General features: G+C 33.5%; 1 protein-coding gene across 2 annotated transcripts in view; it reads left to right on the top strand.

Moving 5' to 3' along the window:
* LOC126808738 (protein tyrosine phosphatase type IVA 1) overlaps positions 1-22,129 on the top strand; it is a 31,124-nt gene extending 8,995 nt beyond the window's left edge. For both annotated transcript variants that reach the window (XM_050533677.2, XM_050533678.2), the window contains exons 2-6: positions 14,094-14,855; positions 16,179-16,271; positions 16,874-17,004; positions 17,528-17,602; positions 18,462-22,129. In XM_050533677.2, coding sequence (XP_050389634.1) covers positions 14,745-14,855; positions 16,179-16,271; positions 16,874-17,004; positions 17,528-17,602; positions 18,462-18,573 — 522 coding nt within the window. In that variant the 5' untranslated portion in view covers positions 14,094-14,744 and the 3' untranslated portion in view covers positions 18,574-22,129. The remainder of the gene's footprint in view (positions 1-14,093; positions 14,856-16,178; positions 16,272-16,873; positions 17,005-17,527; positions 17,603-18,461) is intronic.
* Positions 22,130-25,139: the final 3,010 nt, after the last annotated feature.

Here is a 25,139-nt window from a genome sequence, read left to right as displayed (position 1 = left end):
AAGTGAGATTGATGAAACTTGGTGTATAGTTTCATTACAGTAATACCTTGACTAAGTTTGATAATGAGCATTTTCTGCTCAGGGTAAGCAGAGCGATACGCAATTTGATTGGTCGAGACTTTGGAAAACAATAACTCTCCTACTTTGATTGTCCCCCGCCTTTCGAAGAAAGCAGGGAACTATTAAAATGGGTTCGTCCGTCTGTCTGTTTGTCTGTCTGTCCGTTCCGCTTATTTGTGATAAATTTATATGTGTCCTCTAATTATTTTCCTATTTAGGCGGGGGACATCAGCCTCACTGTTGGCTTGTTTATCTTAGCAATAGGTAAAATTGTGTTTATGCTATTTCTTGTCTAAACTTCTAACATTTATTTAACTAAGTTCAGAATAAAGTAATTTTACTGACATTTTCATTATATTATACTAGAAGAATGCCCGGCTTCGCTCGGGGTCATAACCCCAAATCCGGAAGTGGCTGGCCTATGTTACTCCCCGGTCCGAGCTACCCCTATACCCCAAATTTTAGACTCGGGGCAGACCTAGTGTAGCCGCCAACCCCGAACAGACAAACGACAGTCACAAATATTAGTATACTAGCAGGATACCCGGCTTCGCTCGGGGGTCATAACTCCGAAACCAGAAGTGGTAGAATAACGCCACCTGGCCTATGTTACTCCCCGGTCCGAGCTACCCCTATACCCAAAATTCCATATATCTATACTAATATTTGTGACTGTCGTTTGTCTGTCTGTCTGTTTGGGGTTGGCGGCTACACTAGGTCTGCCCCGAGTCTGAAATTGGGGGTATAGGGGTAGCTCGGACTGGGGAGTAACATAGGCCAGGTGGCGTTAGTCTACCACTTCCGGTTTTGGAGTTATGACCCCCCGAGCGAAGCCGGTCTGTTCGGGGTTGGCGGCTACACTAGGTCTACCCCGAGTCTGAAATTTGGGGTATAGGGGTAGCTCGGACCGGGGAGTAACATAGGCTAGGTGGCGTTAGTCTACCACTTCCGGTTTCGGAGTTATGACCCCCGAGCGAAGCCAGGTATCCTGCTAGTATAGATATATTTGAACTATTATTAAAGCAAGAAGAGCCATCTCTTACAGAATGCATTTTTTAAAATCATTAAAATACATGTATAGTACAAAAAACCAAAAAAAAACCATCTAGGAACTGAAATATATTGTGAGATTCATGACATGATATACGTCAATGACATATATGTCGTCAGTAGACGTGGGTGTAGTATACATGTATCATAGTGTAAATTGAATATTACATGTCATTAAATGTACAATACATGTTAGTACAAATGTAGGTAAACTGTTAATACCTCGGTCAGTAGGGTGTATGTCATTATGAGATACAACAACATCTATATTGGGCAACTTACATGTATATGTATATAATTGAATTATTCTGTGGAGAATTGGATTTTGCAAGAATATCAGATGTTATATGGTAAACTTTTTAATCTTATTCTTTTAGTTCTAGCTCTTAATATTAAAATAATAATTTGAAATTGTGTTAATGATACATGTAATCAGTGATCAATTGTAATGCAAAATTTACATCAGTACATTGTTAAAGGAGCTAAATCGCTAATATTTGGGACATAGAAATTGACACAAATGGGTCGTAACGCATATAATAATGATATATGAATGTATATAAACTGATTTACATTCAATCGTTTCTGTTTTTAATGTAATTTCTAATCAGTTATGTTCAGCAATCTCTAGCGTCTGGTTATTCCAGTCTACACTGATATGATTTATTACGCATGTACTTCTAACTAGAAATATATGACCTGGACATCCATCATTTACATCACCTGTTCAATTATTTACAACAATATATATATAGGTAATAAACTAATATATAACAATACATTATGTCAAGTCAGAGATGCCATGTTGGTTTATTTATAGTATATACGTATCACTTCCTAGTACACCAATTATATCTTCCTTCTTGTATTGTTGACAGATATTATTACACCATTCCTACTTGTATAATAAGGGTATGTGAGGGTTGTTTTTTGTACTCTGACTATAGTATTATTTTCATGTGCCAGTAGGATTAAATTTTATTGTTAATTGTGGGGCTCATGACAACTTTATATTTCGGTAAGGTCAACTTTATATTTGAATAGAGCACTTTTACTATTGAAAGATGTATTTATTCTTGGAACTATTATACAGTAATCACTGATAACGCGTACCAGAAATATATCTGACCAAAATGTTTTGGAAAAACTTTTCTATGGGAAACTTTCTGATCAATCTACAATTTTAATGTGGTCATTATCTTGCAAGATGTCAGGACAAGAGCTGTGTGTAATGCGTGCACTAAAATATTTATATCGGGCTCGTTTTTAGATGCTCTTATCAATCAGATGCAATTGGATTTTGTCACAAGGATCTTTTTTTGTGAACAGAAATTAGGAATTTGTCCAGTTGCAATAACTTGTACTTTGCTTTTAAGTTGAATGTGGAAGTTTAATGCTGTCAACGAACACTTGGTACTAACTTGAGTAACTTCGACCATTTTGATTGTCACTTGTAGAGCTCACTCAAGGCTGTTCAAACAGAATTTTTAGTTTTTCGTTATTTGATGTCAATGAGGATCAGTTGTGAAATATTTGATATTAAAATTAACATGGAAATATCTAATTTTTTAAAATAGAAAAATAAATATTGATTTAAAAAAGTAAAAGTTTCTAGAAAATGATCATATTCATTGGATTTCGAATAATGACTTGAAATATTCAGAAAGCAGTGATATAATGAATTTAAAGATACCTTCCCATGTACAAACTGTGTGATTTGATGATATATTTGGACTAAAAACATATTCAATCTAATTAATCTATCAATAATTTGCTTCAAATTGTGAGGAAAAATACCCAAGCTACAAAAAAAAAATCTTATTAAAAGAAGTCATGTTTGTCCAGGTTGCATATACAAGACAATGTTGTCTTTAAATGCTGTCCATTTATCCGAAATATCAAAGCCTAATTAAATTCTCGGATTATCCACTGCCCACGTCTTTTTCTGTGGTTTTCATCTCAGAAACTGTTGTACGTTTAAGTCTCTCACTTTTTCCAAGCCCACTCACTAACGCTGAGAGATCGGACAATCTTCACGTGCAACCTTTGACGTCACTCGAGCAGACATCCCTAATCGTCGGGTTGCCAGTTGGGGAAACCCTTACATTTTTGTCCTGTATGCGCTCCATGGGTGTTTTTCAAGGAATCCAGTACAGTAATCCTTGCATAAGTCGGATCTTCGCTTAACTTGGATAAAATTGTTTGGACCCTTTCATCCTGCACATATTTCTTACTAAATTTCTGCGCGTAAGTCGGATTTCCTAAGTCGGATCTTCGCTCGACTCTGACCAAAATATTTGGTCTATTTGGTCTAATTCCGGCTTTTTTCCTTCGCCTAAGTCGGATGGGCATTACGTTCAGAATTTCTCTGTCAGTTTCGTCCCGATGGTCTAAAACGCGGATAGGTATTCCATGCACAGAGCCTCAAAATACTTTCCACTATCATTTTGACTCAAATCAACCTATTTGACGCGACTCTATATAATAGAATTTTCCCGGAAAACTCGAAACTCACGGTCTGCTTTGACACTTTCCGGGAAAATTTAGGACATTTTTCAAAGATGGCGACAAAATGGAAGTTATCTACTCGCACCAAAACCGAAGTTATCTACTCGCACATACGATCAAAAGCTTGAAATGTGCCTTTCAATCAATTATTATCCGGCTAAGAATGAATTTCGGTCTTCGGCTCACTCGGATCTTTCCTTAACTCAGATAAAATTGGTCAGTCCACTTAGATCCGACTTATGCAAAGTTTACTGTATTTTTCTAGTAAGATAATTGTGGGAAAGTATCTTTATATATTCGAAAAAGTATTGGAATAATGACTTGAATATATAGAAATAATGACTTAAAATCTTCAAATAGATCATGTGACAATAAATTATATAGATATACCAACATATGGTCCAGTTGAATAATTAGTTGTTTTAATGTGAAAGTTTTTATATTAACAATCATGGTAAATGATGAAGTTCTGTGTTGTATTATTTATTCTATTTGACTGATATAAATAAAGAGTATAATAACGAGTATATATAATAAATTATTGATTTATATTGTTATAATGTACTTAAATTATAGCTTGATATTATAGTTTTAATAGAATAATATTGATTACAAGGTTTATATATTTATTATTCTGTCTATTTATACAGGTTTATACCCCTACTTCGAGTTCAATGTGCGTGTTCAATGTATTTAGCTTTCAATTATGTCATTATTTGTTATATTCTTTTCGTGGGCAAAATTCTCCCTTCTTTAAGCTGACCCCATGTTACACTCAATATAACAGATCTAAACTGGCAGACACAAAACAATAGATTTCCATGAATTAACAAACATTGAACTGGTTGGGGCATTTTGAATCCCATGCAAACTAATATATTGTGAAAGTAGATACCAAGTTTAAAACATATATTATTGCAAATGATTTACAAAGGGATTAGGACAATTTTAGTTTTCTTAATCGAATGTAATAATCTATTGTCAGGATATATTAAATAGTTAGTAATTAGAGATTGGTCTGAAATGACAATCTGCACCCTGCAGTTTATTTTGGTAATGACATTTGGATGTCTAATATTTGACTTTATGTAGTTAGACATCCTGCAAATATTTAAACTTTTTTTCTTTTTTTTTTTTGAAGACAAATCAACTTTCTATGTCTTTACCTAATACATGTAGTTTGTTAATCTCTGTACAGACATTACAAGTCTGGTATGTTGAACTTTAACCTTTCACCTGAAGTCTGACCTTCAACACCTGAACTTTAAACTTGGCATTCCTCAAACTCTTTTCTATGAAATGTCATTCATAAAATTAGAATACTTGCTCATTCAACTGATAAAATTCATACAATAGTTTTTGGGCGTTGAAAGTATGGCTAAACAAAGTAAGATATGAATCGCAATGGATTTTCTTGGGAATGCATTGCTTCAATTTTGAGTTGACTCGATTTTTATCATGAAAATATTTTTTCAGTAGAAAATTAGTTGAAGAAACAAGTTTTCCTTGTGTATTATAGTCGCTGTCATTTAAAAAAAAAAATTCAATTTTTCTACTGAATTAAATTGAGAGATCATGTCTTATAATAAGATTTGAGCTGGATCATGTGTGCTGGTTACATGCATGTCAATATCAATACCCAAAAGACAGACTTTCCTGTCTCACTCTCAGGGTCTCGGAAAATTGGAGTGACATATTAACGCTTATAGATCGATGCCCAGGCTAATCTTCACACCAGATATTATTTTGAATAGGTTTTAAAATCCTTTAAATTGTTTGAAAACCTGACTATTATAATGTCTGTATAGTTTGTCTTGTCCGCAGGTTTGTCTTATTGTTTTGTGTGTAGTGTGGTTCTCTGCACTAACTATTAGTATTAGAGGTTGACAATTTAACACTAAAGAGATATTTTTGTTGGGTGTATTACATTATATAAAGTATTAATTAGACATATTAACAAAACAAGACCATGCATAATCAACTCTCAATGGTATCGGATACTCGAGATTTTAACTAGATTGGCACAGTTTGCCATTTAAAAATTAAATTTAAAAATGGGGAAAGCGACGCTAAGTCTTGAATATACCAGTGCCCTGGTTGCTACTATGCACACATCTTGTCAAAAGTACAAACAGTGATAACTTGGCTCAGAATGAATTTAACATTATCTATTTTTAAGCTATTACTATATAAGCAAGAATGGTCAGCTCTTTATCTAAATCTTACATAATGTATCTTTAATGTCAATATATATTTGTAGTTTACAGATTAAATCATGATAGACAAGTCTTTGGTTTATTGGCATTGCTAATGTTCTAATTTACTGTGAAAGACACATCTATTTATAAACTTTTAAAATTACCAGTGTGGAGTTATTGCTGTTGTTATTTATAGCCAACTATATCATTAATTTATAGATGTTTTCTACTGTGGACTTCTATACTTTGTAACTTTACTTCATTTAAAGATATTTGTGTAACTGTAGGCTTAATTCGTAGCTACGCTATTATTTAAGGATATATACTACTCTTATTATATAGTTATATTTGTCTTATGTAAAGTGAAAGTAATGACAATCGTAGGAAGATAATAGGATATTCACCCGTTTTATGGTAACTTATTTCCTTGTTTGATGTACAGTAATATTAATCTAATTATAACATACTGTTGTTGGTTGTTTAAGTCAGTATACAGTAGTCTTGGTAATAAATATACAATTTGATACTATTACAACTACCCGGTGTACCGTAATACATAGAAGGTGTAAACACAAAAATCAGAATATGAACACCTGAAATAAATGGTATCAGATGTTCTGGTACAGGTACGAGTACATGGAATAATGACACATACATGTAAGACTATTGTCATGGCTGAAATTCTAAAGTGATAGTAAAAAAGTATTATCTAGTCCACACAATATTTCGGTAAAAATCGTTATATATTTATTTTTTCGTCACGATTGCAATTTTGTTCCACAGCTGTCTAGTTGCGCGGATGGGACAGAAAACTAAGGTCCCGTGTACACATTGGCGTGCATGTAAAATATCCCGGGACAGTTGGAAATCGATATAAGAGTAGGCTGTAGTGCAGCAAACTAGGTAAACCTCATAACACACTGTATGGTGTATGCCCGTCTTTATTAGCCCAGTTTGGAACAGAACAGTAGGGCATTAGATCCCATTTCGTTTCATTTTCCACTTAATCTTCATCAAATTCCAACTGTTGTCATGGGTATCTTACATGGACTCACAATGTGTGCAATATGCTCTAAATTGAAACCTGGGAGAGTGCAGGGCCCTGACCACACAGCTACCACAACCACCTAAACCCTGATATATCTACATCTGGATCAGACTGAAAACAAGGGATTGATTATATACATTGTACATAATACCATGATCTACTGTTATTTACCTGACCTAATAAATCACACCTGAGAATATAACAACACACCTACATTACACTCTATTGTTTAGATCAACATCTCAAGGCTGTTTGATTCCAAACTCGGTCAATGGCTTCCTGAAGGCATTATTATAACTTGCATTACCAGAGGGGGCTTTTGTTTATTGTGTAAGGTTAGGTGCATGCATGCTCTGCTTGCTTATCAATGGCTTTTGTTGTCATTTATAGATTCACAATCACTAAAGAGATTGACTGATTGGTAAAATAAAAAATTTATTTATTTCACAGGGTTTAACTATTTATACAATTAGGTTTTATGCAAAATTAATGTGACAATCTATTGCTGAAATATAAACATTTTTGAATTTAATTGGTTTCCAAAGCCTAATCAACCACCACCATGAAATTGTGCTAAATGGGTGGAGACACAGAGTTCATTCTAAAATCATGATCTTGTTTAAAGGCTCAATACCACTCTTGTTGTAACTGAATAATATGTCCCAATCTTTATTCTGGTCAACAAATTGTACTATTTTACAATATTCCAATTAAATGATGATACAAATTTCATCTTAACACACCTAAATTAAAAAATTGGAAAAATTCAACTAAATGATTTGAAAAGCCTGACGTAAAGCTTTTCAAATGTGTCTTGGATTTAAAAATATTTTTGAACCCTCTGGACTAGTAAAATAGGATTTAATGGATAATTTACACAACAGGTAGGACACTAACACATCTAGTACATGTACTTAAAATAAGGCTATTTTTTATTTTCTGGAGCTGTCAAGCCAGCAAGAGTGTTATTGTCCCTTTAAGTCTGACATTTTTAACTTAGTGTGGTGTCCCAGACCTGAATATTAAAATTAGAAAATAAAATCACAGGAAAAGGACAATTTAATCTATCAATTCTAGACAAAACTAGAACTGCGAAGCAGTAATGACGGGTTTCACCGGTGCCACGTTACCCTTGAACTTATGTCACTTCCGGTACCAATCAAACCGTTAAACAGGTTTCCACATAAGCATTGCACACATGAAATAAAATGGACGCAGAAACAACCAAATCCAGCAATCAATTCATTTGCTACATGTCAGTGATCCTGTCAAAATTAAATTACTTCCGGTGATAATGAAAATGTTAAATTGGTTTATGAAATCAGAAATAGCATCATCACATGGTGAAAATTTTATGTAAATCCTATAATAATTGCCACCTTTATAGACCAAAAACCTTGAAAAATGACTTGTAGAAAATCGCCTATTTTTCTGCAACCGTACAAATTAGAAACCATTTTGAGGTATCTGTATGATCGAATGAGTTCATTCTATTTGTTGATTGGAATCAAATATCATAATTTTAAAAACATTACAAATTTGATTCATTTGAATAAAATATCTGTTTTGAAGGCTAAAAATACAGTTTTTGCCAAAATGACGTTACTTCCGGTGATAATGAAAATCTTAAATTACTTGTATGAAATCGTAAATGGCATTATGTATCACACAGTGAAAATTTCATGAAAATCGAATAATAATTGACACTTTTATTGACAAAAAACCTTAAAAAGTGACCTGTTGAAAATTGCCTATTTCTCCGCAACTGAACAAGTTAGAAACCATTTTGTGATATCTATATGATCGTAAGGGTTCATTGTATTAGTTGATTTGAATCAAATATCAAAATTTTAAACAAATAACAAATATGACTCATTTGAATAAATTACTGGTTTCGAAGGCTATAAATACAATTTTTGCCCAAATTACGTCATTTCCGGTGATATTGAAAATGTTAAATTGGTTTGACCTAGTTAAAATTGACATTACACATCAAATGGTGTCACTTTTATGAAAATCGAATAATAATTGACTCTTTTACAGGCAAACTAGCGTAAAAAGTGACTCATGCATAATTGCCCATTTCTCGGCAACTGCGCATATTACAAATTAATTTTCAAATACATTCTCTCCGTAAAGATTATTGCTACGAGTTGATGAAAGTTACGAAGTAATATTTTAAGATATGAAAACGCTGGATGGGTTGTAAATAGCTTAATTTTACACCTTTTTTCACCTTTTAATCGAAATAGCCCAAAAACGGAATCGAAATTAAAAAAACTGGTCCCAACATTTTGTGCGCCTTTAAAGGGCGCACAATTTCAGTTATACCAAATTTGAAAAAAATAATATTTGCTTTCGAAAAATGGTACCCAAGTGTCAAAATTGTAGTTTTTTGTCAATTTACGCCACTTCCAGTGCCGACAGATAACACTATTGGTAACAAAAAAAATGACAATTGAGACAACGGAGCATATGAACTTTGTTTTATACAAATCGAACAATAAATAATTAATCTAGGACTGAAAAACTGAATTAGCCAATGGGGGCCAAGGAAAATTACTGAGACAAAAAATTTTCACATTTTTGCCCAAGTCAGAGGACTCGTTATATTTGTGTAAAACACGACTAAAAAATATTCATAAATAAAAAAGTTTTTTGTAAAAATTTAAATTTTCTAAATTTAGCGCCTAATATCTGCGAAGATTTGCCGAAAATCAAAAATCAAAAGTAGCGTAGCGATGTGCCCCGTCTCCGGCTATGCCAAAATGCATCGAAAATTAAAATCCAATGATAATTGTTAAAATTACTGCAATATTTCTAAAAACGATAGCTTCGGTGATTTCGGACATTTCGCATTGTCGCAGAACGTTCAAAATAGCTTTATCCTCTAAGTCACACCCACTTTTCCAATAAAACCGAAGAAATCGTAACGATCCGACAATCAGTTGCTGAGATCTACTCAAAACAAAAGAATAATAATAATAAGAAGAACTAGAACTGCGAAGCAGTAATGACGGGTTTCACCGGTGCCACGTTACCCTTGAACTTATGTCACTTCCGGTACCAAAATTACATTACTTCCGGTGATAATGAAAATGTTAAATTGGTTTATGAAATCAGAAATAGCATCATCACATGGTGAAAATTTTATGTAAATCCTATAATAGTTGCCACCTTTATAGACCAAAAACCTTGAAAAATGACTTGTAGAAAATCGCCTATTTCTCTGCAACCGTACAAGTTAGAAACCATTTTGAGGTATCTGTATGATCGAATGAGTTCATTCTATTTGTTGATTGGAATCAAATATCATAATTTTAAAAACATTACAAATCTGATTCATTTGAATAAAATATCTGTTTTGAAGGCTAAAAATACAGTTTTTGCCAAAATGACGTTACTTCCGGTGATAATGAAAATCTTAAATTACTTGTATGAAATCGTAAATGGCATTAGGTATCACACAATGAAAATTTCATGAAAATCGAATAATAATTGACACTTTTATTGACAAAAAACCTTAAAAAGTGACCTGTTGAAAATTGCCTATTTCTCCGCAACTGAACAAGTTAGAAACCATTTTGTGATATCTATATGATCGTAAGGGTTCATTGTATTAGTTCATTTGAATCAAATATCAAAATTTTAAACAAATAACAAATATGACTCATTTGAATAAATTACTGGTTTCGAAGGCTATAAATACAATTTTTGCCCAAATTACGTCATTTCCGGTGATATTGAAAATGTTAAATTGGTTTGACCTAGTTAAAATTGACATTACACATCAAATGGTGTCACTTTTATGAAAATCGAATAATAATTGACTCTTTTACAGGCAAACTAGCGTAAAAAGTGACTCATGCAAAATTGCCCATTTCTCGGCAACTGCGCATATTACAAATTAATTTTCACATACATTCTCTCCGTATAGATTATTGCTACGAGTTTATGAAAGTTACGAAGTAATATTTTAAAATATGAAAACGCTGGATGGGTTGTAAATAGCTTAATTTTACACCTTTTTTCACCTTTTAATCGAAATAGCCCGAAAACGGAATCGAAATTAAAAAAACTGGTTCCAACATTTTGTGCGCCTTTAAAGGGCGCACAATTTCAGTTATACCAGATTTGAAAAAAATAATATTTGCTTTCGAAAAATGGTACCTAACTGTCAAAATTGTAGTTTTTTGTCAATTTACGCCACTTCCGGTGCCGACAGATAACACTATTGGTAACAAAAAAAATGACAATTGAGACAACGGAGCATATGAACTTTGTTTTATACAAATCGAACAATAAATAATTAATCTAAGACTGAAAAACTGAATTAGCCAATTGGGGCCAAGGAAAATTACCGAGACAAAAATTTTTCACATTTTTGCCCAAGTCAGAGGACTCGTTATATTTGTGTAAAACACGACTAAAAAATATTCATAAATAAAAAAGTTTTTTGTAAAAATTTAAATTTTCTAAATTTAGCGCCTAATATCTGCGAAGATTTGCCGAAAATCAAAAATCAAAAGTAGCGTAGCTATGTGCCCCGTCTCCGGCTATGCCAAAATGCATCGAAAGTTAAAATCCAATGATTATTGTTAAAATTACTGCAATATTTCTAAAAACGATAGCTTCGGTGATTTCGGACATTTCGCATTGTCGCAGAACGTTCAAAATAGCTTTATCCTCTAAGTCACACCCACTTTTTCAGTAAAACTGAAGAAATCGTAACGATCCGACAATCAGTTGCTGAGATCTACTCAAAACAAAAGAATAATAATAATAATAATAAGAATAATAATTTTAACAAAAACAATAGTGTTTCACACAAGCTACGCAGTGTGAAACCCTAATAATAATTTTAACAAAAACAATAGTGTTTCACACAAGCTACGCAGTGTGAAACCCTAATAATTTTAACAAAAACAATAGTGTTTCACACAAGCTACGCAGTGTGAAACCCTAATGACAGGCACTAATAAAGGAATTGTACCTCATCATACACCCAGGCTAAGTGTCTGACATTGTCAGTGACTAGTGCCTTAATTTCAAGGCTTGTTGAGAAAAAATATGTTTTTGACTACTCACTATTACTTAGCTAGCCTGTTATTAGTGCAAGATAAGGCAAACTAGAGTTGCTTTTTTTTTTTAAACCACATTTCAGAAACCATGAAATGCTCTATTGACTTTATATTAAAAATTGGTGAGAAAGTATATATCATTTGAGAGGTTGTAAACAAGACACTGCCCTGTTGATATACATGTAGTGTAGATTGTGAAGTGTGTTTAAGTGATTATTTGGCGAAGTTGTTATATAGTTACATAATAGTACGCTTAATTACTAACTTACACTGATGTAAGTCTAGTTGTAATATGTTTATATTATTAACATACCTTACATTCTAAACAACACTTATCTTTTACCTATATATATACATGTATATATATATATATATATATACCACTTTTACTTTTGTATTTACAATTAGCAATTAGGAAACTGACAAACTGTACAAGTCCATGTAAACAGTACATGCTAAGGAAGATAGTACATGTATGTGGGTTGCAAACATTTTTTAGGGGTATTTGGCTTGACTTTAGAATCTGTCCAACACTTCTATTTGCTGTACATAGCATACTTACTACATTATGTTTGGTTTGGACAGGGCATTGCATATTCCCACACTTTGAGTGAGTTAAGACACCACATGGTATTAGCCATAGGTAATTCCCAATAGTTAAATTTTCCATATGGAAATTTTCTGTCCATCTGACCCCACATCTTGGCATAGGTTAACTTTTATTTATTATATTTTTAATAAAAATTGTTGGACAGATTTAGTCTTTTCTCTTTGTGTTTATTGAATTTTATAGTTTGATCACATTAAAATATGAAAATGTTATTGGTATCTAATGTTAGTTTAATTTCTAACCAGTTAACCTCAAATCATTGAATACTAAACAAGAGTTGAGTTTAAGTTGAATGTCTGCCAATTTGTAACACAGACGCTCATTGCTTGTGTCACGTGTGTACATGTACCTAAGGAGAAGGCATTACTTGATTTGCAGAGAATTCCAGTAATACATGTATACGAGAGCATTTTATTACATACACAAATCAACAAATGTTGTTACCGTTTGTCAAATAAAATGTTTCTTGTTTTATTTCATACACGTGTACACATAAGAAATCATTTATAGAGTGCTATACATGTTTAGTTCTGTACAATAAAAGTCCATCACTAGTTTGCTACGAAACATAATGTCTAAATGTCTTCACTGAGTGAGGTTTTGATTGTCGATAAGAAAAGGCATTTTTTTGAGATGAATAGGAAGATGGTTCCTGTTTTTAGTTGCTGTGTATTGAAATGATCAGACTCTAAAAGATATTAACTTATGCTTGAGAATGGTTTGTAGAGATTTGTCATTTGATTGAAAGGTTTCAGATGAAGAATGATGATGAATAAGCTCTTATTGATATGATGGTGTCAATTTCCATCTAATCCTAACAAAACCAATCTTACAATACTTTTAATGTGAAAAATTTCAAGAAATGTGTCTCGTGACAAGCAATCTGAGACAACTCGTCAATCATGGGTAATTCTTCATACTAATACAAGTACCGGTATTCATTTAACCAGATTTCATCTATCCGATTGGTTACATGTAGAGGTGTCTGGTTAGACAAAACTGGTATTAGGTCTGCATTTTTTCAGGGAATCATGGTGGCTAAGTGAGTAAGATGCTGGCTCGCTAGTCTGGAGGTTGCGGGTTCGATCCCGGTGTTGGACAAGAAAGTTCATCAGGATTTTTTGGCGTGGTTTCCCCTTGTCAGTGGTGCAGGACGGAGTGTCTGACAAGGACAGCTGTCTAGTTGTTCAGATGGGATGAAAAACCGAGGTCTCGTGTACACATTGGCATGCATGTAAAAGATCCCTTGGCAGTTGTAATTCGATACAAAATTAGTCCGTAGAGCCGCTGTCCGGGCAAAAAGTTACCTCATAGCCCACTGTATAGTATAAGCCCGTATTCATTAGACCAGTCGGAGCAGACCAGTAGGATGTTAAACCCCATTTCATTTTATTGACATTTTTTCAGCCAATCAGATAAATTTCCATTCATTGGCTGGTATCAAATGCACCCACTACAAATTCAGAAAAGTTACCTCCATTTGTTTTCATTGAAGATTTTAATGAAGGAAATTAATTTTTTTATTTTATATTTTTCAGTTTGGGTGTGTGATTGACCATACCTATATGGAGTTTGTACGGAGTACAGGAGACTACTGCCAGGCTCAGCACGAGTAATAAATCGGGTCACGACCTAACATACATCGTAACGGTGCTGCACAAACTTCTAGTTCTTTATTCTGATTGGATGTAATACTGGGAGGTGTATTCAACCCCAATCTATACAGATCAATTGAATGGGGTAAATCGCCCGATTAAATAGAGTGATTATAAACGCCCACGTGTCTTTCAAACCGTAGAGGTAATATAAATAGCATTGCCGATTGCAACTGCAATATTTGTTTACGTCGACTTTTAAATTGGGCGGAGTCACAGACACATTGATTACCTTATTTGGAATAATAAATTGGATTAATTGATACATTTTGTTCAAATATTTGAATCATCTGTGCTCTATATATATATATATATATATACGTGAACTGTATTATTTGCAACAGTTGAACGTGTGTGTGTTATAAATCGTTTAGAATAAGTCTCATTGTATTTTTATCATCTGTTCATCCATCAGCCATCTTGAAGTGACCTGTATAAATATTTTTGTAATTATTTTGTCGTAAGTTTGTTGTGCCTATTTCTCTCTTCCCATTGTGTGTTATTGTTCATTCAAATCTGTGGTGTAGTAATATTATGACAGCAATGAAGTCTCGACGCCCCGAACCAGCAGAAATTGAATACAAAAATATGCGATTCCTGATCATGGATCGCCCTACAGATGCTACGATTGATAAATTTATTGAAGTAAGTACATGTACATGGTTTATAGAAATACAATAACTTCTTTGAATGACATTTATATGTAGAGGTATAATATTCACACAACTTTATCGATTTACTACTTCTTAAAGATACAGATTAGATTAGATAAAGAGCTGGCAGTTCTCACTATAATAGTTAAAAACTAGATAATGTAAAGGGAATTTGCTGAAAATTTATGTCAAATTGATCCACTCTGAACCGAGAATTTAGCGATTGAATTTTTGGCCTGGCCTCGATCATTATTACTAAAGTCAGTACGATAAAAATCATAGTCTCGATTATCCATTTCATATTTTTATCATGAATGAAAGTTGAGCAGCAAATCGGATCCTAATCCAATAAATATTGCAGGCTAGCGATGACAGCGAGAGTTGATTAGGGTCTGGATTAGTTAATTAATGTCTAATTTATAATTTCGTTAACATTTCAGGCCAAAAGAAAAACCTGCAATAGGCAGATTTAGCTCTTGCATAATGTATGTTTAATTAGTTCAGGAACATGTATCTTTATCAAGTAATGATCAATTAATGAATAACAACCATACATTTATAGTACATCCATGAGTAAAACAATTTAACAATCAAACCATCACATAAATAAGACTTATAACAATAACCATTTTCCTTTGAATATGACTTCAAATTATACACGTTTTGTGTGACATTTTGACAAGTATTCTCACATCATTTGTGCTTGAACAGGAAAAAGAACATTTATAAACTGTCAAATGCTTTTAATTACAAAATTGAAATATATATTCATCACATGTCCCACTAATGTTTTCCAAGTTACGGCTTTGGGCGTTTTTCCTATTTTAGAATGTGGGCCCTTATAGGACAGATCACTATTCCCTAGCAACTTAAGACTTTATGAGGTCAGAAGCAAAATAGAAAGTATTAGCTAATTTTCACAAAATATTTGCCTTTGTTTTTAGCCTAATAATAGTAATATCCTCATTCAGGATTAAAGCCCGAAAACACACAAAATTTCGGAATTCAAGTTATCGCTTCTACTCAAATTATTGAAGCAGGATAACAGGAAGCCATGTTGAAACTTGTTTCCAGTAAACCTAGTACTGTCTGAAGCCTCTTTCGTATAATTTAATCAAGTTTTAATTACCTGCCATTTTGCTGAACACTTTGAGGTCAAAAGTTAGGATTAGAGGTACACATGTTACAATAGGTCAAAATTACTTCAATCTCGTTTGACCTCACTTATTGTAGTTTTTAGTCTCAAAATAGTATAGTTTTGATGAAATTATAAACTTCATTCTATTTCTAATCAATAATAATGTTTTGTTTGCAGGAGTTACACAAACGAGGTGTGAAGGATGTTGTTCGAGTCTGTGAACCAACTTATACTGTTACTAAACTAGAAAACGAAGGCATCCGTGTTCTGGTGAGTAGTATCTTTAATTTACATAACATGATAAGCACGCTATCTAGAATAAGTTGCTGTGAGAAATGTCACAGTGAATTTGTAATCAAACTATTGTATGGCTTTTCACCATGACACTTGATCCACTACACAAGATAACCTAACTTGCAATAGATACAGTAGGAAATATAGTGCATGAAAAGATTAAAGGACAATATTGGTGTCAGTCTTATAACATATGTGATAGAACTGGTTAACATGTTCCAAATATAATTTTAACACGGAGATCATTGCTACGATAGATGCGTTATGAAGCATTCAAGAAAGGGAAGTGACGAACGCAAAAGGAAAATGAGTTGTCCTTCTATACATGTATAACTGAAGTGATGAGTGATAACAAATTCACGGGCGAATTTCTGCTCACCAATAATTCCTTTGAAGCCCAAAAGTTGTTATATAAGACTGTAGGAGGATATCTGACAATTGACTGTCACTAGATAAGAGAAAAATAGAAAACCGTGCATTACCATGTTTTTATTACGTATAGAATGAATAAAAAAAGGGAATGTACAGGCTATTTTTATAGAGACAGGATTATGACCTTGAAATTTGTATTTTTGTAGGATTGGCAATTTGATGATGGAAAACCACCACCATCTGCTGTAGTTGATGATTGGTTTAATTTATTAAAATCCCGTTTCCGTGAAGAACCTGGTAGCTGTGTTGCAGTTCATTGTGTTGCTGGTTTAGGACGGTAAGTAGATAGATAAAAATACAAGGTAAAATATAGAGCAACAATACAGTATAACTTGTCCAATTTATGGCAAAAGTCCCAACTTGTAGAGACCAGAAATTGGTAAGAGACTTCACTGACTACTGACCTGTTTCAGTTTTGTAATTCTGGCTTTGCAAATCCCTGGACTTTGGGTTGAAGAGGTTTAAAAAATGGCTCCGGTTCCATAACCTTACTCTGGATTACCTGTACAATTAAATACAACTCTTATGAAGCTTACTGTTTATTAGACTGAATTTTATTGTTTTTTGACTGCCAAATACTTAATGATCTGCTCCAAATATTTAAGTCTTGAAATTAACTTGAGGCAGTTGAGCAAGATGCTGAAAAACTAGAAGTTGATTTGCCCTATTAGAATTGCAGACTAGTGATATTTAATATTTGTTATTATAAATATCTCCAATATCGTTCAGATATTCCATTTAGAATCATTTACAGGTTGTAGACTTGACATGTTTATTAATTAATATGTAATGTATTACAGTGCTCCTGTTCTAGTAGCTTTAGCATTAATGGAAAGTGGTATGAAATATGAAGATGCTGTAGAACTTATTAGAGGGTAGGTCAAATTTATTCTTAATAACAGCTTTCAAATTTTCATTGGTTCTTAGAAAACAGTTGAATTATGCAAACCAAATTCCAAAAAGACCATATAATATAATGCAATATTCTCATCCTCAGATAACACTACATCACTTAAAATGGATGGCATGAAGAAATAGTCTATATACCTTGTCTGTACATGAAGAGATAGTCTATGTACCATTTCTGTACACGAAGAAATAGTCTTATGTTCATTGCATTGTCTGTACATGAGGAGATAGTCTATGTACCATGTCTGTACATGAAGAAACAGTCTATGTTCCTTGCATTGTCTGTACTTGAAGTGATAGTCTATTTTCCTTGTCTGTACATGAAGAAATAGTCTATTTTCCTTGTCTGAAAGTTAACCCCAGATTTTCAGCTGTTGGGAACAGTAATAAAAACACAGCAAAAACCTGCAAATACTTCCTTGATAACAAATGTTATTAATAAGTTGTCACTGCACAGTAGACTGATTAATCCGGCACACTGTGATGGCTGGTCAAGAAGCTTATCTCCAACTCCATCTGATAACTGGATGTTTGAATTTCTTTGAAATCGTATCACACTGGTTCAGCTATTTTATTTAGAGCTAAGATAAATGTTTTGAAGAGGCCTCTAAACACTGCATTCAATGTGTACCCTCTACCTGTATACGGTTAATAGGGAAAGGAGAATGCTACAGAAACTAAATGCTGTTAATAGTCATACTTGATACTTTCGTCATCAAGTCCTTTACAATATCATTTTACATAAATTTATAAATCAGTTGTCTTGGAATTGTATAAAAATTAAAGAGAATTTTGCTAATTATTTCTTTTCTTTTTTTATTTCAGAAAGCGACGAGGAGCCATCAACGCTGTACAACTATCTTTCCTAGAACATTACCGTCCTAAAGCTCGACTCAAACTAAAAAATAACGGGCATAAATCCTGTCGCATCATGTGACTTCCTTGACTAGTTTGATTGGTGGAAAACATCATCTCTTTTTGTATTGCAGAGTTTCCTTGCCCCTGACAATCGGCCTTGTTAATGAATTTTGTGCGACATCCATTTACATGGTTGGCTATTTTTCGAATCATTATTCAGTAATCCATATTTATTATAAACTGACTGTAGTCAAGAAAGATCACTCTGCATTACTTACAAGAAAAGTTGCCATTGTGCTGTATTCTACACTCTACAATCCTTGTCATCCAATGGACAGCCTTGTTTTATGTTCCATAGTAATCTTATTGGTTAGCTAATAGGAAACCTTGTTTTATTGGTTCGTTGGATTAATTGTAATTTACTATTTGTTTTAAGGTATTTTATTGAAGGAATTGATATAAAATGTTGCCAAATTCATTGGTCTTGCTCTTTGGCATAGCTATGGTTCAAAACAACTGTTATTCTTGGTATGACAAAAAACAGGTCTGGTGGTAGTGTATGCATGTGATCCCTATGCTGTTTGAATTCCAAGAATAATGTCAACAAAAGTGCTGCTGTTGATCAAAATTCTCTCCTAGACATTTCAAATGTAAACATTGAATTAATGCTGAACAAAGCATTTTGTTGGCTAGACTAATATAAGTGCCATTCTTTCCCTTTCTTCTTATTTTTGGGATATAGATAAATGTAGGTTTACAGATCGGAAATAAGCTGTACATGACAACATCATGATGGACAAGATATATTGTCCAGATCTGGAGTTAACAATTTTAGGGCTCTAGGACAATTCGTCCCTGAACAACTCGTCCCTGAGGACAATTCGTATCGGGACTATTAGTCCCATAGGACTATTCGTCCCCGGACAAATCGTCCCCATGGACAATTTGTCCCCAGACTATTCGTCACCTAGGACAATTCGTCCCCTAGGACAGTTTGTCCCTGAACAACAATACTGGTAGTTCCATTACCAAAAACTGAATTAATCTTTACTTTTTATTCTAAATCTCAGTTTTGATGCTAGTTTTACTTCGTTTTATATTTAGTATTAAATCTAGGCCTTAACTTAATTGTTCCTGAAGTTTTTTCGGGCAAATTGATATGCATGTGTAGTAATCAGCTATGGTCAGTGACACCTTTTGTGAGTTAGAGAATCTATTTATCCCTTGTCCATTGTCAACACTGCACTTGACTTATAATCAATATGCATTATTGTGTATGATAAAACAATGTAGACCAGACATCAGTTAGTTTCAACTTCTTCAATTTCTTTAGAATTAGCTGTTGATCATACTTAGTGGATGAATAGACCTAGGGGACGAATTGTCCTTGGGGACGAATAGTCCTAGGGAACAAGTTGTCCGGGGACGAATTGTCCCGTACCCCAATTTTAGTTGTTTCTGGCAGAATATCAGACTCTATTAAAGTTGTCCTTGACAACATTTTTAACTTTCGTGTCGGACTTGTATTCAAAATATTTATAAAATCATATCAAAAAGACAAATCGGTGCCCCAGATAAAAATGCCAGACACAAAGATGAATTGTGCCAGACAAAACCTGAATTTTGTTCCTGACAGTGCCATTCACAGGTGGCTTAATTTCAGGCATGTAAATGTCTAAAGTGAATCATGCTGTTAGCTAAGTGAACTCACATCTCTCATAGATTTAGATCAATATATTTGCTCCAGGGATAAATTTTGTTCTGTACCATTGTTATGAACCAACAGTGTTTTAAATGTAAAAATCCTAATACACTGTAATCATTAATTGCTTTATGTGGATATGTTTTGTTCAATTATTTATTTTTCGTCAAATAAATTAAAATACGAATTTGTAATTATTATTAAAATGTATTTTTAAAATGCGATTTGAAAAAAGATCTTGTTAAACCATAATTATGCCAAAATAATGTTTGGTAATTTATGCTTATTTCACAGATTTTTAACATCTTAAAATCTGACTAAAGCTGCTATTTTGTCAAATGTTTTCTTGCAGTTTTATAATGATGGAATCAGAAAATATTTTCTTTATTCGTATTCATTTATTATGGTAATAGATAATTCAAATAGTATTTATTTGCATAGAAAAAGACAGCCATTTGAATTGTATATAAAAATTGGACTATGTAACCATGGTAATGTCTTTTTTCTGCTTTAAATTGTACATGGGATAAAGTCTATTAAATCTGATGGGTCTCTTTGTCTATGCGTTAAATCAATGCAGACCCCCTTTTCTCTGATGCATGTTTGTCAAAATTATCTGCATTCATTATTTCATATTAAACAATCCAATGCAATGTTGGATGTTTTCACCATTGCTTTTAAACTACTAGACTATTAACTAGTCCTTTGTGGATATTACTCTATCGCTAAAATCCTTGGAAGACATGGAATATAGAAGCTTATGTAAATTAGGGTTGCACATGCAATATGAATATTCATTATTAAACCAATTTTTGATGAAATCCTTTTAAATAAAATGATACCAAAACACTGGTATATATAAAGGAATACACAACAATATACCAGCCTGTGTTAAACTTCATGTCTAGATATTGTCTGCTACTCAGATTAGAGTGAAACGTGGCAATTCAGACACCAGAGAAAACCAGTGTCCATTGAAAACCGGCACAATTTTCTGATTTTTTATTTTTATTTCTTAGCTGCTCAACCAATATAAACCTGCACCAACATCACATGTTTTAGTCGCAAATAGCTAAATTCATATGTTGTGTCGATTTGGTGAAGTTACACTGTTTATGGGAGTCACAGTGTACATGGGTTAACTTGTTAATATAAATTTGTTTTTGCCTTGAACAGACGGCATGAAAATAAAATCCACATGGTGATTATGGCCGTCTTAACATGACTGTGAAACTGACATTTGAATAAATTTTCATAAAAGTGTGACTTTTAATTGACAGGTGAATTGAAGTGTCATAAATAAAGGGAGGGAAGAAGGGGTTGTTTCTTTACTAAATTGGTTTCCATTTGCCTTAAATCTCAATAGTAAATGAAAATCCATTTTCATATGAACTGAAATCTAGATACATGTAGATGAATTCTAATTAGTTATCATTGTTCTCTGTTCCATTATATTTATCTAGAATTTCAGTTGATATTGATTGTAAGGTATCTAAATCTTTATAATTTCAAAATTCTACTTTAGGTGATATGTGATATACAGTAAGTCCAATATAATTCATTGAAATTTTGACATTTACTAAAGGTGATATTACATAAGAAGTAAGCAAATGTATAACTAATGAATTTATTCCAAGAAATTATCAAATTGGATACTAAAAAGAACTTGCAAGTGTTTATTTTGAAGGATTGACATGAATAAATAAAATGTATTGGCCTTGCGGTATATCCAGGGTTTAAATTGTACCTTAAAGGATATTGTTACTTTTACTGGATTTTAGTTACTATATTTTGAGTGATAATGGCTAATGGGGTTTTTGTGTTTTAGAAAAGATGTAATGATATGTAAAATGTAGTTTATTTCAGTTACAACAATTATTGTCAGTTGTATAGTTTTATTCAAATGAAATTTGACAATAAAAACTAATTTTTATGTTTGAGTTTGTTTTGGTTTTTTGATTAGACTGCCAAGGGTCATTGGGGGCACAGGCAGTGGGTGAAATGTTGGATTCATGAAGTTACCACTTCCTATATATGCCCTCTTTGATCTGGCCCTTCCTTGACCTATGGACTTCCACTGCTGACCTGGGAGAAAATTAGATGACCGCAAACACATTTTATTTGTATTTCGGCCTGTGAGTACAACTACTAGAAAATGGTCCAAAATAGCCTTATTTATGTGGTTTTGTACCCGAAATCCCACTCTATGCCTACCTAAATTCCAATCAATAAGCCTGTTTCTGTTGCATTCACCGGACACCAGAAATTTCACTTCCTAATGATGAGGCCAAAAAAAATGTCACAATGTCACACACAAAGCAGAGGGACTACTCCAGAAGGGTGCTACAGACACTTTATTTCACTGATTTTAAAAGTTTTAACATTTTAGTCAATACAAAGAAATTTCAATTCCCACAAAATTTATGAAACAAAAAATGATCAATGCCTGATAAATGTTGCACAAATCAGACTAAATCCAGACGAAATGGTAGCCTTCACATTCGTGTATATTATCATGTAAATTGCTGACTAGAAGGCAAAATAGTTTTTTTTTCTAAAGAAACATTAGCCTAAAGGAGGCAAGTCATTAACTCAATATCATCCACTGTATTCGACTTTGCAAACACGATTTATTGGTCAATTTAAATCAACATTGATGTTATATCTTACCATAAAAAGATGGGCTTCTGATACCCAATATTTAAGACAAAATGAAAATATTAAAATTGACGCGCGATTGTAATGAAGCGACTCAATGATCAAGGCTGAACATATCCCACAGGAGAATACTACTGGTGTAGACTGGAATAACCTGACACCAAAGACTGCTATTCAAGTTGGACTCGCGTATTTCGCCAAACATAATTACAGTAAAAACAGAAACGATTGAATGTAGATCAGTTTATATACATTTATATTACATTATTATATGTGTTGCGACCCATTTGTGTCCATTTCTAGTTACCAAAGAATAGAGATTTAGCTCCTTTAATTTTTTCCACTTTTCCCGTATGCCGAACAAAAATTGATCGTCCAAATAATTTCTGATGCAGTTTGGTTCAGTGAATTTAGTTATCCTCGAAATTACGATGATTTCAATTTAAATGCCATATTGCATACAATTAATTTCAAATAAATTCGGATGGAACTATTTGCTATTTGTTCAGGAAGTGAAGGCTACGACTAAGACCAACTCAGTGAAAATGAAAACTGTTTTCTTGGTCCAGAAATGATTAAGGGGAGATAAGTATATAAATTGGCAGGACTCTCGTTTGGACGCAGACTAGTAATTCTCTCCCCATTGACCATGTTAAATCAATTGAATCAATGACATTTCTTGGCCTATCACTTTTTTGTTTCTGAACATTCCGATGATCTTTATAACCACAAAAAAACACCAACATGTCACAATCACTTGATAAAGATATTGAAGAAGATTTGACTTTTTGCTAGGCCTGGTCAAAGGAATTCGATAGGGTCATGTTAGTAATAGTAGGCGATCACCCTAATCCACGTCGGTTTACTTCTTGAACTTTCTGTCTCAAAATCATGACCATTCACCAAAACCTGTAAATTTAAATACTCGTTTTCCATTCTATGCCGAAAAGTCAACAAAAATTGTCATGCAAAAGGTTTGGGGGAGAAAGAAAGAATTGCTATAAAAATAAACGCACTACAGTACTTACCGGTACCGGATATCCGCTTGCTTTTTAAATGAAGATTGTCCAAATTGTTCTTACATTCGTTATATCCATGGACCTTAAAAGTTCTTTAAATATATATGGTTCATGAATTAAAGGATTATATATTTATAAAATGATCTATATAACACTCTGTCCCTGAATACGTATAGGCCTACTAATAGTAATAGACGGGAGAGAATTTGCCAAGGAAGATAGTCGGTCGTATTCAATGCATGGATTACACGAAGATTGAATTTTATTGGGAGTGGTACGCACCCTTAATTTCCGCCTTGGTTCCATCGTGAATTTCATCCTCCCATCCTATGATTCAGAGTGGCCATCCAAGCTTTTTTTAGTCACACAGGGGTCCCCAACATGGTTTAAATTGGGGGGACATATAAATGTGCACAGTACCATGCACCCTCAGCTAATGGACTAATAATTGTGGCAAATTGGATCAGTGGCAGGGGAACTACATTTTGACTGGTTGTATGACTTTAAAATTCTAAGGGATGCGGGAGCGCCCCCCCCCCCCCTACACAAATAGGGTCGTTTCTAGCATATCGGCGGGAATACTAGATAAATTATACACATGGCGACTGAAATATATTGGCCTACATGGCCGTTCATGTTATATTGGTTCACATAGCTCTATTTTGAAGAATGCAAAATTAGCTATATAAACTTCAAAATGTGGGTTCCCGCGCCACTGGCAATGTACCTACCAATACGTGAATGCTCGTTTTTTTGTCCCACCCGTACAGCTAGACCCATCTTCTTTGTCGAGGTCTGGCAGACAATAGTCTTGAACCCTTTGTTTAGTAAGTTTCCACCACTCTAAACGTCGCCATAAGGCCAGCTGTTTCAGAAACCCTAACCCTAACCCTAACCCTAGCCCCATAAAACATAAGGGGTACCTTTTTGTGAATACAAGATACTATAGGCTAGTAGTAGTATAGGCCTTGATTTAGCACTTGATGAAATTTTGCTGGATAAGTTAATATTATTAAAGTTAAGTTAACTTTTGCTGAATAAGAAACATGCAAAACTGTGATCTGAAAAATTATTATTACATGCACATTGGTTTATTGTGCGTTATTTATTGATTCTAATAGTATTACGGGAGTCGTGTGTCATCGGCCTTAAAACCGTTATGATGTACCATAAAAACACGTGGTGTGCGATGAAAAACGTACTTCCGGTATGATTTACTTTCAATTTCTTGACATACAAATAGGACCAGCCAAAATTCTTGCCATA

The sequence above is a fragment of the Patella vulgata genome, chromosome 1 (genome assembly GCF_932274485.2).
Source record: "Patella vulgata chromosome 1, xgPatVulg1.2, whole genome shotgun sequence".
In the NCBI taxonomy this organism is placed as follows: domain Eukaryota; kingdom Metazoa; phylum Mollusca; class Gastropoda; family Patellidae; genus Patella; species Patella vulgata.
Note: the sequence above shows the minus strand (reverse complement) of the source record. Positions and strands in the feature narration are given on the sequence as shown.